The sequence below is a fragment of the Carassius gibelio genome, chromosome B17 (genome assembly GCF_023724105.1).
Source record: "Carassius gibelio isolate Cgi1373 ecotype wild population from Czech Republic chromosome B17, carGib1.2-hapl.c, whole genome shotgun sequence".
NCBI lineage: Eukaryota > Metazoa > Chordata > Actinopteri > Cypriniformes > Cyprinidae > Carassius > Carassius gibelio.
Genome location: NC_068412.1, coordinates 20,421,810 through 20,438,256, shown reverse-complemented (window position 1 = coordinate 20,438,256; position 16,447 = coordinate 20,421,810). Strand labels below are relative to the sequence as shown.

At 35.4% G+C, this 16,447-nt stretch overlaps 2 protein-coding genes across 3 annotated transcripts in view; both read right to left on the bottom strand.

Moving 5' to 3' along the window:
* The window catches only part of ryr2b (ryanodine receptor 2b (cardiac)), a 48,188-nt gene extending 47,600 nt beyond the window's left edge, over window positions 1–588 (bottom strand). The window contains exon 1 of the mRNA XM_052580872.1: window positions 472–588. Within this exon, the coding sequence (XP_052436832.1) occupies window positions 472–516 (45 nt within the window). The 5' untranslated portion in view covers window positions 517–588. The remainder of the gene's footprint in view (window positions 1–471) is intronic.
* A 318-nt stretch (window positions 589–906) lies between these two features.
* actn2b (actinin, alpha 2b) lies at window positions 907–15,990 on the bottom strand. 2 transcript variants are annotated; one of them, XM_052580857.1, is made up of 22 exons: window positions 15,710–15,990; window positions 12,207–12,321; window positions 11,767–11,886; window positions 11,445–11,531; window positions 11,169–11,256; window positions 10,971–11,049; window positions 9,531–9,612; window positions 9,092–9,177; window positions 8,922–9,014; window positions 8,605–8,835; window positions 7,983–8,130; window positions 7,714–7,864; window positions 6,352–6,460; window positions 6,139–6,279; window positions 5,385–5,567; window positions 5,070–5,204; window positions 4,808–4,987; window positions 4,230–4,381; window positions 3,786–3,858; window positions 3,494–3,559; window positions 2,384–2,542; window positions 907–2,296 (listed from the first exon to the last, which is right to left on the bottom strand). In XM_052580857.1, exons 1-22 carry the CDS (start codon window positions 15,836–15,838, stop codon window positions 2,138–2,140), a joined length of 2,766 nt encoding a protein of 921 aa, XP_052436817.1. In that variant the 5' UTR covers window positions 15,839–15,990; the 3' UTR covers window positions 907–2,137. The 2 variants fall into 2 exon arrangements, with proteins under 2 accessions (XP_052436817.1, XP_052436816.1); XM_052580856.1 differs by lacking the exon at window positions 3,786–3,858 and having other exon boundaries at window positions 4,235–4,381; window positions 15,710–15,989.
* Between the last annotated feature and the right edge of the window lie 457 nt (window positions 15,991–16,447).

The following is a 16,447-nucleotide window of genomic DNA, read 5'->3' as shown; positions in this document are numbered from 1 at the left end:
AACAGACTCTCCAGTTCCTCTGTTACTGATAGCACAAAGTAAAAATAGACAACGGTGATATGGTTCAAACTCTCTCAAATGTGAATTCAAACACTGTAAATACATATAAAACCGCACGTAAACAATTCAACAATTTATGATACATACATACTGTAGCTACAGTATGAGCAGTTTCTCACAGTAAGAAATTATTAAATAATACTGGTAATGTCTGTGGGGCAGATCTAAATTTCACAAATGCTGGAAACATGACTGTATATCCATGCATATCCATATAAAAAATGTTTCACTTATATAATACCAAATATTTATGTCCAAGAATCTCATTACATTAATCTAAAAACAAATCTAATTGCAGTTTAATAATCAGTCCTTTTTTGTCTGAAGTGAATTCAGTTCAGAATAAAGATATAGTCAAGATATTATTCATTGCATTTAAATTTGTATTTTAATGCATTCCATTTTACTTACAGTTCGCAGAAACTGTATTTCATCTTCCGCTTCTCCTATATCCATGTTCAGTGACTATGTAGCTGGACTTCGCTGAGGGACCTGTGTGTAAGAATCAGAAGACTGAAGAGCTCCACTCACCCAGCACCAGGTCCTGAACTCATCCCAGGACAGAGAGACCACCATACCACCCATCATGAGATAATGCTGCTGAGATCTGATAAAGGTAAAGCGGGAAAGAAAGGGCTTTTCCATATTTGGTAAGTTACAGTGGAGAAAGCAAGCAAGCAAGGAAAAAAGAATAGCTTTAAACTTTAAAATGAAAATAGAAAAACTTTAATGAAAGTAAAGTATGCTGTATTATTTTAAATATTCTATTATGCATACATAAAAACAAAATTTTCAGGCCTACAGTTTGTTAATTACACTTCAATAAAACAATAAAAAATCAGAGACTTGGCCTTTTCATACTGTTTATTTCATTTATGTCACTGTAAAACACACATTTGGCTTTCTTGATTATAGAATTCAACAGCAGACATTCACAAATCACTTTTTTTCCATCTCAAAACTAATTTGATAGGTTAACAAATTGACCAAAAATCAATCAAATGCATTGTCATTGTACACTGAATTAGTGTGACATTTTAGTGAGAAATTAGCTGTATTCATGAAAGCTTGATTGATATTTTGGGATTTGCATACTTTTTTCACTCTTCACTGTGAAAGGTTTGCATGCTGTGTTTAATATAGACAATGGTGTGTTAAGCAGGCTGTGTTTGTCTATCATTCCTAACATTCTTTTACCCACAACTGTAAATTTTGTATTTTAACATAAGTATTCCTGTTTTTTGCTTTCTTTATTTGACAAGCCCTGTAATAGTACATAGATTGATACGTCATGTAATCACCAAACTTAAGAAAATGTTCAAACATTGACCCTATTCAAAATGTCATGTACAACCAAATCAGCCAGTGTGACAAACTCTTACTGTATTTGACATTAAGCACTGTTAGGTTATTATGTTGGGGAGAATTGAGTCAGGCTACTGTTTTTGTTGCTTTTTGTAACCAGGGACACTACAGTACAAGAAGGCAAAATAAGAAAAGCACAATGGTTTGGTGAATCTTTCTCATTTGGAGAGAATTCAAATGTGCAAAATCTTACACACTGTGGGTTTAACACTACCATACAAAATAGATTTATTTCTGGAAAAGATCAGAGTGAAATGCAAAAAAAAAAAAAAAAATCTAACATACTTAACAGTACTGAATTCTGAATTTAGTGTAACGTAACTGCTGATTTTGCTGTAATTCAAGTGACAAAGTCTTTGTAAATGTTGTCTATTATACATAGCCTACATGAAAGACAGTAAATAGTTTCCCATGCCATGGATTCAACAATTCATGAGAAAGTGAATCTAAAATTCACTACTAATTTGGACTGTTACAGTTAAATGTTCTTTTTACTTTCTAAATTGCATTCTTTTCATTTCCAGACTACATTGCATGTGTATTGACTTAAACATTTCATATCAGTCATCTAGCAACATCCATTCACTGAGACTAAAAAACTAAGCTGTGCTCATTTATTTGCCACGTTTTAATTTCTTGAGGCTGATGGACAAATATTTTATTTGGTTAACAAGTGTGATGGGATTGAAAAAGGTCAGAGCTGTTGAGAGAGTTAAAGGTCACTTTCGCCGTAGAGGGCAGTGGAGAAGGCAGTGTAGTCCAGGGCTCCAGGCAGGGCCCCGGGGCCGGTGTATGGGGGCATCCTGCTGATGCAGTACTCTGCCTGGTCTGGAGGAAGCTCTCGCCTCAACTCATCTGCCAAAATATATGGCTGCAGAAGGAACAATAAACAACAGATAAGAAATATGGAAATCATTTTCTGAATAAAATCAATAAAGTTAAACAACAAAACACAAACCTTGTCTGCAGAGAGGATCCTGAAGGAAGCGATGACCTGTTCAGCTGTGTCTGTGTCCGCTGTCTCTCTTGTCATGAAGTCAATGAAAGACTGGAATGACACAACGCCTGAAGTGTTCGGATCAACCAGCATCATGATCCGGGCAAACTCCACCTCACCCTGAAAAAACACACTCATATGTGACCCTGGACCACAAAACCAATCTTAATTGTTGTCCATTGATGTATGGTTTATGAGGATCTGACAATATTTGGCCGAGGTACAACTATTTGAAAATCTGTAATAAAAAAATAAAAATAAAAATAAAATACAGAGAAAATCGCCTTTGAAGCAATCCATATTACCAATTTAAAAAATCTAATTTTATATTTTTTTACGGTAGGTAATTTACAAAATATATCTTTATGGAACATCTTTACTTATTATACTAATGATTTCTGATATTTTTGACCATACAAGGATTTTTTTGGCTATTGCTACAAATACTACAAACAAAGGTCCAGGGTCACATATATACATTTATAGCAATTTAATTAAATGTATATATACACACACACACACACACACACACACACATTTTTAACATAAATATAAATATATTTAATAGTCTCTTTATGCATAATTTATGCATATAATCAAATTTTTTCCCCATAATAAAAAACTATAACTTTTTTATTAATTAATTTTATGTAATTAGAATTGTTTTTTTCTAATACCACTGGCAAAGTAGTTGTTTCTTGTATTGAGCATGAACCTCACAAAATGTTACTATATCTTCTTTAAAAAAGCCACTCACATAAAATAATAATAATAATAATAATAATAATAATAAATATCAAAATACAAATAAAAAATAATATAATTGACAAAAAAAAAACTATTGTAAAATAATGAGACTTGTTTTAATAAGATATAATAATTACGATTTATAAAATATTTCATTATATAATTTTAGATTTTAAATAGTTTACGGTTTTGAGAATTAATTATAAACACAAAACTTTATTAGATTTCATCTTTAAATTAGAATAAAATCAAAATTAACTGAGCATAATAATAATAATAATAATAAAAGTTTTTCATAATCAGTGAACCTATTTAAGGCCCTACCAGATCATAACCCATCGAGATCAGACAGGCTCTAAAGTCATCAGAATCCATCGCCCCATTCTTCTTCTGCATGGGAAAGGTTAAAGGACAAAAGTTGAGAGTGTGTGGTTCACGCAGTGACATGGTCGAAATAATGAAGCAATGTGGAGTAGGGAAAGAGACAGCACCTAACACAGACACACACACAAAGAGACAGCACAACCACAATCAGAAAAAAAACACAAGAGAGGTACATTAGAACTATATACTGCTGCCCAGGGAACTACACATTAGAGGTCATGTTGGTCAGTACCTGTTTGTCACTTACTAAATACCCAAAACTGATCAGGCATGCTTTAAACTCATCAGTCATGTTTGTTACCCCTCTCCAAATTAGTGCCATTTAACTCTGATTTTAGCACAAACTGCATCTATTTCAAATCTGAATTTAAACATACTAAATTCTGCAAATGATCTCTCATGTCAAGCTAAATCCGTTCCACTAAATGAATGGAAAGATAATTACCACTGTTGCACTGCGATGCCTCTGAAGAAGTGAAGGCAAGACATAACAACACAGTGCAAATATGAAATGAACGTGTCTCAGCTTAAATAAGAAAGACTTCCAGATTTTGTATAATGCTCAGTCAAAGTGTAAAGGGTTCAGTTTAGTTGGTATGGTTTAATGACGATTAGGATAACATTCATTCAAGAAGGAAACAGGCGAGTATAGTTATAGTACACAAAGGCTGAATACAGCACCCGATCAAAATGGTTGAAAGAGGATCGGAATTCATTCATCTGCTCCTGGCTGATGCCCTTTGCATCACGTGTCAGAATTTGAGTCTCAATTTCATTAATTGTGCGAGCAATCGTAGTCAAAAGGAGCTCCCAGCCAACACGAATATGCTGCAGAGGAAAGAGAAATGCTGTTGTAAAATCATGATTTGTTACATACATCTCAATTTAGACTGGGGTTTTTCAAATGTTTTTGAAAGTTCAGTACAATATAATACAGAAAAAAACAGTTAGCAGTGTGAAAAACTATTAAAATTTCATACAAATGCTTTCTATTTTAATACATTTTCAAATGCAATTTATTCTCGTGATGGCAAAGCAGTCTTATGATTATTCAGAAATAATTCAAATACGCTGGTGCTTTTGTGACATTTCGTATTACCAATGTTAAAAACATTTGTGCTGTGTGAAATCACATTCTTTGAATAAACTTTTTTTATTTTATAAAAATAATTTATAACATTATAAAATGCCTTTATTGTCACTTTTGATCAATTTCATGCATCCTTGCTGAAAAAGAAATGTGTGTTTGTGTACCTCCATAGTGTAGTTAGTATGTTTGTTGTCAAAGATAAGTGACTCCTGGATGAGTTGGTGATCTCCCTCCAGTCTGTCAATGTTGGGTTTATAGCTGACGATCACATGCTCATACTGCTTCAGCTGCGTCATCTGATCCTCAAGAGTACCACCCACAGCCATAGAACAATGACCAATTTCCTGATAGATAGATAGATAGATAAAAGTACAAGTCTTATGTAGGTCTATCACACTGACACAGGTGATGGCTGAAGCCACTCACCTCCATCCTGGTCTGTATCCAGGGTCCGATGAGGTGGGCTTGGGCAGCAAACTGGCGTCTGAGCCTTTCGTTGGCATGCTGTCGTGCTAACTCCTCCTGCAGTGCACTGTCACGCTGGGGAACCAGCTTCTTCACCTGAATACACAAACACACATCATTATCATGCTTCTGGTTTTGTATTGAAGATCACAGAATTTTTTTTAGAATGGCTTAGAATTCAATATTAACAGATACATTTGTGTTATAACTAAAGAACACTTCTGTGTTTTCTGTGCCGTAATGGAACAGAACGTAGGTCTGAGGTGTGTGTTTGACCTTGTCCCACTTGATGGCAATCTCTTCTGTAGTTATGGTGCTGTAGGGGTTGGTGAGGTCTCCACGAATGCCATAATTCTGGAAGATCTTCAGGACTTCCTGCTGAATGCCAAGGATCGCCTGCCTTTCTGCATCCGCCTCAGGAAGTGTGGCCTTAAACTGCTCGTGAGCTGCTATCAGAGTCTACACACAATGGATAACTTGTTTTGTAATATATACACTATCATTCAAAGTTTGAGGTCAAATTTATTTATTTATTTTTTTTATTTTTTTGTTGAGGAAATTAATACTTTTTTTCAGAAAGAATGTATTAAACTAATCAAAATAAAAACGTTTACATTGTTACAAAATATTTCCATTTCATATAAATGCTGTTCTTTGGAATACTTGTTTACACAAGAAATCTTATGTATATATATAATATAGGACATTTACAAAGACTTTGTCTTTGTCTTGAATTACAGCAAAATCAGCAAAGTGACACTAAATTCAGAATTCAGCACTGTTAAGTGTTATAGGCTTTTTGCATTTCACTCTGAACTTTTCCAATCTCACTATCTGAAATTGTTTTACTAAGAAAAGTTTGAGGACCAAATCATATTATTAAAATGACTCTGAATGATCATTTGATGTTTTATATGTTCAAAAACATATATCTTTTTTAGAAAAAGTCAGAAAGTAATTCATATTTGACAGCTGGGAGCTGTGTTAATACTAGTCTGTTTAACAACATTAGCACATTAGTGGTGTGTACCTGGACCTCTTCAATCGTGTGCACGATGAACATATCCTGCAAGTCTTCCATGGCTCCCTCCATCCAGTTATTAAAGGGAGCAGATCTCTTTGCGTATTCCAGAAACAACTGCTCTACCGTCTCCAGAAGTTTCTCTGTCCTCTGCAGAATTTAAAAACTTCAAATTCAAACCTTTTAATACTTTGATTTAACAACATAACAACAACATCATACCTCCAAAGCCTCTCTGCGTTTCTGAGTGAGTGTACCCAGTTGGTCCCAGAGGTCACAGATACTTTGACACCTTTGATTCACTGATGCAACATCATGATATTCCAGCTCACTTTAAAAAGATAAAACACAAGATAAAAGATAAAAGACTTTAGGCCAAAATGTTGTAGAGTCTGTCCCCCTCTAGTGGTTAATAGATGTAGTAGGCTACTCACTAACTTTGTATTAAAGTTAGTTCACCCAACTGACCCCTGATGACCTCCTTTTTCCACGCTCTCCCTTTGTATTTGAAGAAACAGGCTGTTTTTGATTCTGTACCTCTAAGACTGCTCTTATGATTGGCTATGTACATTTCCTTCCTTTGCTTTTTGTGTCTAAACTAGCATTAGTATGCTAATCATCATAACTATGCTCCATAGATTATCAGTTATATCACCCTGTACTTACTGAGATAACAGAAAAGTCAGAAGCTGTTAGTCACTTACTAAATACATGCACACTCACACACACACCCTAACCAGGCCTGCAGGGAGATAATGAATGTTAAAATAGAAAGTCAGCGATTCAAGCGTTAAAGTATGCTGTAAGCATGGTGCATGTGTATGGATGTCTAGCTATGGATAAGTAGTGTGAGAGATATGAAGCTATCAAGACCCTGTGAGGTGATGAGAAACTAAACATGACAGATTAGTGACAAGGACAAAGCACTTGTGCACCATCATTCAAATATTTGTTCCTGGTAAGATTATTTCAAATATCTCTTACCCTCACCAAGGCTGCATTTATTTGTTCAGAATACAATAAAAACAGAAATATTGTGAAATAGTATTAATTTGAAATATCTGTTTTCATTGTAACATTTTTTAAAATGTAATTTATTCAGTATTCTGCAGCCTTTACTCCTGTTCACTCTCACATGATTTTTATTTTTTAGAAATCATTCTAATATGCTTATTATTACCAATGTTGAAAGAGTTGTGCTGCTTAAAATATTTTTGGAAACTGTGATACTTCTCAGAATTCTTTGATGAATCTTTGATTAACATTTATTTCAATACATTTTACTAATACATTTTACTTTACTAATATAAATGTCTTTACTATCACGATTTAATACATCCTTGTTGAAATGTCTATATATATATATATATATATATATATATATGCATACATAAATACATACATACATTACATACATACATACATATATATATATATATATATATATATATTACTGACCCTAAGGTTTTGAATGGTAATGGCCATACCAAAGTTTCATTCAAACAGCTAAATGAAATGAAGATCAGCAAAAAAAAAATGGTAGTACAACATATTTTTGAAGACATTTAGTCTAAAAGGTTATACTTGAGCTCCTGAGCAATAGCAGCAATCTGCTCGACTCTGTCCTGGTGGGCAGAAAGGTCACTCTCAAATGCCTCGTGTTTCCTCAGCAAAGCTCGGAGCTCCATTAAAGATGCTGACTCGTAGTCCTTCCGGGTCAGCATCTCCTCCTTACCTATTGCAATACACATGTAAAACATATATTAAGCATCATTTAGTGGACTTTCTCATCCAAAGTAGCTTACAGTTTATCTTTATGAAAGTCCAGACACCGCTTCAGCCTCAGGACTCACCTGCAGCCCAGGTCTCATGGTTGCTAGCTTTCTGTCTAAATTTCTCTGCTAGGTGGTCCAATCTTTCCAGTCTCCTGATTTCCGTCAGCAGCCATTCCTCATATCCCTTCTCAGCCTGGTCCAGTCCCTGCCATGCACTTGCTATGTCCTACACAGACAAACACATACCAAAAAAAAACTAAACTATGAAACCAATGAGAAACTGTGAACATGTTCACCTTATTGGTTCATTCAGGTATGTGTTTGTGAGCTATATACCTACAAAAATATTTTTGGGGGAAATACTTAGTTGAAAAATGCCCAAAAGCTATCTAGTCAGATAAATAAAATAAAAATAACTAAACAATAAATATATAATACATCTTAATATAAAAACTATTTAAATAAAATGAATAAGACAATATAAACTGCATATTAAAATAAAAATGTTCAAAAGAACATATGTTAAATAAATAAATACAAAAATATTAAATAAAATTAAAATACATGTTAAAAGAAAAACCTATTAAATAAACACATTTGAAAATAAATAAATCAATAAATAAGCAAAGTTGTTGTGTCTAACTAGACATCTAAGTAAAGGTTTTTGTCATGTGTGCGTATGTGTGGGTCAAACTCTCACCGAAACCATCTTGCCCTCAGAGGGCATAAATGCGGGTCGGTTGCTGATGCGGAGTTTAGTCTGCAGGGTGTTGAAGCTGATCTCCAGCTGACACTTCTCCTGCACTTTGGGAGGTTTGTGCATCCTGCGGTAATCTCGGAAATCCTCCAACTTCCGCTGCATCTCCGACATAGTCTTCTCCGGCACACGATTCTCCAGCCAGGGAATGGTACGTCTGATCCACTCCAACAGCTAGAGAGTAGATGGAATATTTATGTGTAATATGTGTCTGTGTGCAGTGTGTGGAGTGTATCTGATGTGTGTTTATGTCTCCTGACCTCACTAGCCAGTCTTTCATAATCCTCCATCAACTTTTCATTTTCCTGATTCACTCCCAGCACCTTACAGATCCTGTTCGCAGCAGTTTCAGCCTGAGAGAGAAACACAGTAAGAATGTAGGTAGAGATGGATAAAAAGATAGTTGATCTGCTCAATCTAAACTCCATACCTGTTCAGCTCCAGCAAAGGCATGGTAGAAGCAGGACACATATGTCATAATAGCTCTCTCATCAGGCTTTGGGGTGTTCAGGATGTCTGCAGGGAGGGGAGATGAGCAAAGGGACAACTACATAATGTTAAGATGGGAATAAGGTGCAAGGGAAGAAAACAGTGGGTCTAGCCTGAGTCTAGAACTTGGTTCCTTCCGAGGTTTCCTACCAAAAAAAATATGTGGGAGTTTTTCTTTGCTACAGTCTCTGGGACATATAGACAATTCTCAGGGTAGATGCCATATTTTAGGTAATAGTGTCTTAAGGTATTATGTCACAAGCATTCTGACATAAAATTTTTGTGAAAGACATATTTTCAATGTTTCACTGGCTAAAAGCTTTGTATTCAGTTTGAACGATATATGGAGATCTGTGGCATTTTCTTTGCTTATCGTTTACCCTCTGCATCCAGCATTTTGGGGATGTCCAGATGTTTTTCAGCAATGTCAAATGCCAGATTCAGATTACCTAATGGATCATCCTGCAAATAGACAAAGGGAGAGAAAAGGCATACTGCTTCACCTTCAAATAAAGCATAAGACATAATACATATCACCAAAAAACTTAATCAATATAAATCTAAATTATTTCCATGCAAAAGTGAGTGTCAGCGTTCAGGTGTCACTAGAGAAGAGAGAAAAAGTTTAGCTCTAAAATTCTTTGACAAAAATGCAATTAGGATTTCAAATGACAATTTTGTCAAAATCTATCTGAAAAAAAAAATGCTAAAAAAATAATACAGCCTTGTTGAGCACAAATGTCTACAAAAACATTGAACAATAGTAATCAATTCTTCTATTCTGCATCCTAAATGCCCATGTTTATGGGTATTGTGTGTGTGTGAGCAGAGTTTGGTGATCAAGCTTTTGTTCTCTGTGTCAATAAAAAGCTGTATTGTAGGACATCAGCAGCTGCAGGGGATCCAGAGAGTCCTGGACCCTCCTGATGCTTGTGTCCAAACTGGGACCAGTGGGGTTCATACTAAATGCTGGATTACCCTGTTCAAGCTCACCTGGAGCCGCCAGTAACAGCTGAAAGGGATAGGAATGTCTGTGTGTGTGAGAGGGGTCTTTTAGTAACTCACCATTGAACTGTCTGACCCTGACAAGCTAAATAAATCCTTAATCTTCAGCGTTCTGATCCAACCAACTAATTAAAACCATAGTACACATACACTCGTTCTCACAGACTTGGAACAAGGCTGGAAACATTGTCTTATTCTGCTTTAATGATTCCCTCTTCTAAGCTGGAAGCAAGGAAATCAATTGGGATACTACTGGCTAAAATGTAAACAGAGGCAAAGTATTGTTTTGTCTTTTTTTAAATGTTTGAACGGCTGAGAGTGATGAAGATGGGTCTCCGTGATTTTGCCAAGTAAGACATGTTCCTGGATCAACATCTTCTGATGATCCTGGATCAACATTATTGTTCAAAAATATAGACTTAACCAAGTCCCTTCCCCTAAACCTAACCCTATCCATAGTGTATTCCTAAAATCAGTAGGAAATAGATGATTACAAAGGTGTAGAAGCACCTAACTCTGGTTGTAAGCCTAAAACAGATATTTTCTGAAAAGTTATATCTCAAATCTGATTGGTTGACTGGAATGTTGTTCTAGGTCTTGTACTAACAAGGATGTTGATCCAGGAACGTTGTACTTGGTGAAATCACGCAAGCACGTTTGATGAAGATGTTAGACACACATACTGTAAACACACACCATTTGTGCAGTGATATCAACAAAAGGGAACATCAGGATGTTGTGGCAGCATGTTATTTAGGACTGTTAGCTCAAATGTCCCAAAGGGTCAAAGGTTAATCTGGAGTCACACTTGAGACCTTGTTGAGTTTAGCGTAGTCAATGAGGTCAGGCCTGTGCCTGTGGATGAGAGCGCACAGCGCCAAGCCATCCTTCCAGCTTCACCAGAGAGAGTGGGTCATATTAGAATTAACATAAAAACTTAAACTATATAACTGGAAATAATAGTATCTGTTCTTTACTCGTATTAAAATAAAAAACCCAATAAAGAGCATTACCTGACATGAAAGTTTTGAATATTGACATTCCTGTAAGGTGCAGTCTTCCTCTGACACCACAGCAGAAGCCCTTCTTTAGCCGAAGTCTCTGAAAGATGATTTGACAATCATTATATAATTCACACATGGCTGATCTAACTGTTGTTTTTGCTATGAATTGATTTACATATTACTAAGGATTATGAAATTTGCTATTAATAATAATAATAATAATATAGTTTTGTTATTTGTGCAGTTGTTGTGTGGCATTTTGTGTTTGGGACTTGTTTTCTTTACCTTCAACAGAGATATCCTGAATGGCAAAGCGAAGGATGATAGTCCAGATCATTCCAAGAGTCATTTTCACATTTCCATCCACAATTTCTGTAAAAATATGACTCAGTAAAATCAAAGGGCTAAGCAAGTTAAAATGAAAATACTTTTTTTTTTATATATATATATATATATATATAAGATATATATAACATTTTCAAATATGCTATGTGACATGCTGAATTAATAACCTGCATCCCCTCATTTCTTTCTTTATTCAATTTAGGCAATTTATTTATAAAATCCCAGAAATCCAGTTACACTACAGTTGTGCAATAAAGCATACCTTCAGCTCCAATGGAGACCAGTTTCACTCCTTTACTGGTGATGAAATCAAGGGCTTTGTTGACATTGGCTATCTTGTGAAAACGCATCTTTCCTCTGTCAGGCTTGGGTAACCTCTCACCTGCAAAAATACAACATGTCATGAATGAAACTTAATTGGCATATAGTTGATATAACATATTGTTGAGGAGGTTCAGCATGTTTACTTTGAAAATACAAAACTGTCAAAAACCATCCTTATGTTGTAATCATTAGGAAGACAAACTGCAATTATCGCCATGTTCGTTGTGTTTGCTTGACCAATTATTTTACTTTGACACACTCATCTCTGACTGATAACAGAATCATTTCTGATTGCAGTATTAAAACATGCATGCAGGCTTCTTTGAAACAATATGTATTGTGAATAGCATTATACAAATGAACTTGAAATCAATTTACCTGAGATGACTTCAAGCAGCAGCATTAGTTTGAGGCCATTCCTGAAGTCTTCCTCTATGTTCTCAATCTGTGTCCCAGCTTTTCTCAGGTGAGAGTTACACCAGGCCGTGAACGTCTGGGAAACAAGTTCAATATACATCAACATGTAGTTTTCCAACCACTAATAGACACTCTATGTCTAGGTCTTACCTGTCATGCACACTAATATGCAAAAGCAAACGAATATGCCTCTTATGCAGTCCTAGTCATTGGCATAGCATTTGTCCTACATATCCTACACTCAACATTCATTAAATACAGAAAACATAGTAACAAAGCCAAATGTGTGGGATTAGACCATATTTAAGTTCTAACAGGTATGTTTTGATATGATGAAAGCCTTTGACACCAGTTTCAGGTCAAAACCTCACTGCAGAGGTAACTGCAGAAGACTTTGCCAACAAAATGAATCTTATCTTGTGCCTTCGCCAAGAGAGGAGGTATTTGGTAGTTCTACAACTAGTTCTCATACACTGAGATTCTGCAGTTGTCCAGACTCATGTACTTTATTTAATCAATGATCTATGAAAGACATTCTAACTATGAACAGGAAGTGTAATAAGATCAGATCAGTCAACAATACAATGCAATGGCATTGGCATTATAAAAAAATAAATAAAATCCAACACACACTTGTACTGAACACATGAGCATCTACACTTGAGTTTAACACTGAGTTCATCCTCCAAAAATAACCAGCACTTAACATCATGTACAATAAGCTACAAAGCTGGAAACTCCAAGCTGCTGTATATCATCCTCTGCATCATCCTATGATTGCTCTCCAGAAACACTTTTAAAGGATATGGGCACTTAAAATTCATGAACATCTTCCCACATATCAGTATCTAAATTCCAGAGTTAATACCATTTTGTAAAGTTAATGCTATCAGATTAATAATGTACTATAATTGAGCACATAAGAGTTACAGCTTCAGGACTTTTACTGCTTTATGTTTAGAGCCATCGATAAAGAAGCAAATTGAAACTCTATACTGGACCCTTTGATGCAGGCTTGCAAATTAAGATTCCTCCGGCATCAAATGAGTCAAATGAAATTAAACAAAACAAAATACGAGGAACAATATTAAAATGGGTCTTCACATATTTGTGACAGGTGCAGTTTTATAAAGAGATGGAGACTGGCTAATCTCAAATTACAGAATGACCTGTGCTGCTTGCCAAAAATATGTAAGCTGCTGCTACTGTATATAATTGCAGAGGGATAGAGGATATATATATATACTGCTGCCCACATCTGTATTAGGTTGCACTCTCAAATCCACTGCTACCCTTTGCCCATTTTTTTGACTTAATGGAGCATCTTTTTAATCCCTCAAAGCAGGTTCAGTCATTGCTGGGCAGAGGCAAGCTTCCCTGTGGACTCCAGATTTCATTCCTCCGAGGTAAGAGTGTAAATTTAGCTCTCTCTGTGGAGTCTGTTTCTGATAAGAGACCTGATGAAGTAGGCTGACATTGAGAAGCGCGATATGAGTGAGAATGCAGTGAATATAACGTGTGTATCACACTGCTGTGTTTTCTAATCGGACAAGAAGGAATTTCATTCATTCTGTAAAGCTGTATGGTGTGTCTGCAGTAACATGCCTGTGAGGGACGATGATCTCTGGAGGAAAAAAAAAATAACCATAACCCTTACATTATAGAAGTAATATAAATCTGCATCTAAAATGTAAATAAATATGTTTTAAGAAAGGATCTATGCTAATTATAAATACAGTCAGTGAGGTTCAGTTTAAGACCTAAATTAATTATATTGTTAACCAGTGAGGCCTGGACAAGCAATCATGTTTTAATAAACCAATCAGATTTAACAGAGGATTCATATGCAGACCACAGGTGGAAACTAACTTGCTTCCATAACGGTATTAGGTTATGAAATAGTACTAAATTGTGTGAATAATGTAGAGGAAAAAAACATCAATAAAGTGGTCTTAAATTTGTCTCTATGTGTGGTCTGATATGTAAGTTTAAACACCAAACATGTTTATTGTCAAAAAGCAAATACTCATACATTGACTAAATTTGTTCTGAAAGTGTTTAGCCATGATAATCAATGTACATGTTTTAATGTTCAGAGTGTCAGAGTGAAAGAAGTGCTGTTATTTTGCTACAGGAGGAAATGAATGAATCAGTTTAAGTGGGTGTGAGCCTGCAAGACAGAGAAAATCCACTTATGTGAATCGAGTCTAAAATCAGATTGGATCTGTGGATTCTTCAGATTAAGATCACCTCATCTGCTTAAGACACAGTTTAAAGACCCTCAAAGCAAAACCCCACATTAGGAATCTCTTTGTGTTTATTCTGACCATTAAAACAAACAAAAAAAAATTATACACCAAATCTAGAGTTTGATATAAAATAAGTTATAGCCTACATGTCACTAAAGCGCCTGACCAATTCAATTCAGTGTATATCTGAAGACACTATAATTGACTACACAATAAATAAAGGTGCTGTTTATACAAAGAATTCCCCGCCAAGGACACCGGATTAAACTACAAGGCCATTTGGCGGTGTTAAAATTAGCCCATGTATGCATTCTAATCCCAAGGACGTCATCCAGTGTTGGAAGCATCTGTTAACAGTCCGCATTCCATTCATATCAGAAACAGACACAACGAGCCGTGCTTTGCTGTGCTATTGTTAGTTCGGTACCCGCTGCATCCATCCTCAGTGTGCGATCCAGGCCCCTCCGCGATACTGACAGACCTCAGAGCCCTTAACGGGACAGGATTCCTTTGCAAACAACTGATAGCTAGATCTAAGCTAAATCATAGCTTAATTTATTGACAGACAGACAAATAAATTAATAAAAAAGATGGAAATACATCAAGAAAATATGAGAAAATATACAAAGAAAATACACATGCAAATATATTAAAGTTAACTTTAAACTTAAATGACATTTCTATCTTAACTAATTAGTCCTGGACCACAAAACCAGTCAGAAGGGTCATTAAAAACAAAAACATTTAATGTATGCATTATCCGAAAGCAGAATATAGGCTATGTAAGTGTTCCATTGATGTATGGTTTGCTAGTACAGGACAATATTTGGCTGAGATATTTTAAAATCTGGAATCTGAAGGTGGAAAAGAAGAAATGAATAAGAAATGCATATTACTAATGAAAAATTAAGTTAAGTCATTCTAAATATATTGAGAAAATTGCCTTTAAAGTTGTCCAAATTAAGTTATTAGAAATGCATAGGCTATTGCTGAACAAAAATTACGTTTTGATATATTTACAGTACGAAATTAAAATATATATATATCTTCATGGAACATGACCTTTACTTAATATCCTAATGGTTTTTGGCATAAAAGAAAAATCGATAATTTTGACCCATACAGTGTATTTTTGGCTATCGATCGATACAAATAAACCTGTGCTACTTATGACTGGTTTTGTGTTCCAGCACAAACTAAAACTGTTTGTCTTACCTTCCGTTGCTGTTTTTCCCATGCTGGATCCAGTAATAAATCCCGGTCCCATTCGTCCTCCTGCATCATGTAGTCGTCCGGTTCATATCCATTATCATATGGAACGGAAAGCTCAATCTGAGTCATCATTTTCAAGTGGTATATTCTCTTATTTGATGGGTAACTTGTGATATTCTGCTTCTAAGCTAGAGTTTTGAGTGTAAGTGGAATCTTCAGTGCCTCAGGTGTCTCTCTCTCTCGTGTTGGTTTCTAGTCTCGCGGCCGCAGAGCGCGAGCAGTGACAGCAGTGAGAGGAACGGCTGTCAATTAGTAACGATGGGTCACATGACCTCTTCTTCTTCCATCCGCAGAACGTCGCCTACATCATTTCTCCTTAAACAAATGTAGTCTTAAAAGCTTCCTAAACTCTCAACATTTGATAGATATGTTATCTCACAAATCATTTCAAATCAATCAAATTTGAAAAATTAGTTGATGGTGATCAAGACTTTCGCATGGGCTGTGCGAAAGGTTCAGCACTTTTAAGGCTTTTTTCTTTTTTTAAAAATAACAATTTAAAAAATAAAATAAAATAAAAATCTGCAATCGACCTTGCAGAACTGAGCAAAAAGTACCAAACTTCCCACCTATAAATGTTGCAGGGAAATACAATTTAATAAAACTTAAATTGCCAATTTTCAGATTTTTCTGTAATTGTGTTGACACAAGCATGAGTTGTTGAACATTCAAAAATCACTT

Bases quoted from the DNA above. Each gene is read 5' to 3' on its own strand.
- actn2b (XM_052580857.1), bottom strand. From the start codon at position 15,838: ATGATGACTCAGATTGAGCTTTCCGTTCCATATGATAATGGATATGAA. The intron at 11,532-11,766 runs GTATGCTTTATT...ATATTTTTACAG, and splicing joins GGTCTCCATTGGAGCTGAAG to AAATTGTGGATGGAAATGTG. The intron at 11,050-11,168 runs GTAATGCTCTTT...TCTCTGGTGAAG, and splicing joins ATTCAAAACTTTCATGTCAG to CTGGAAGGATGGCTTGGCGC.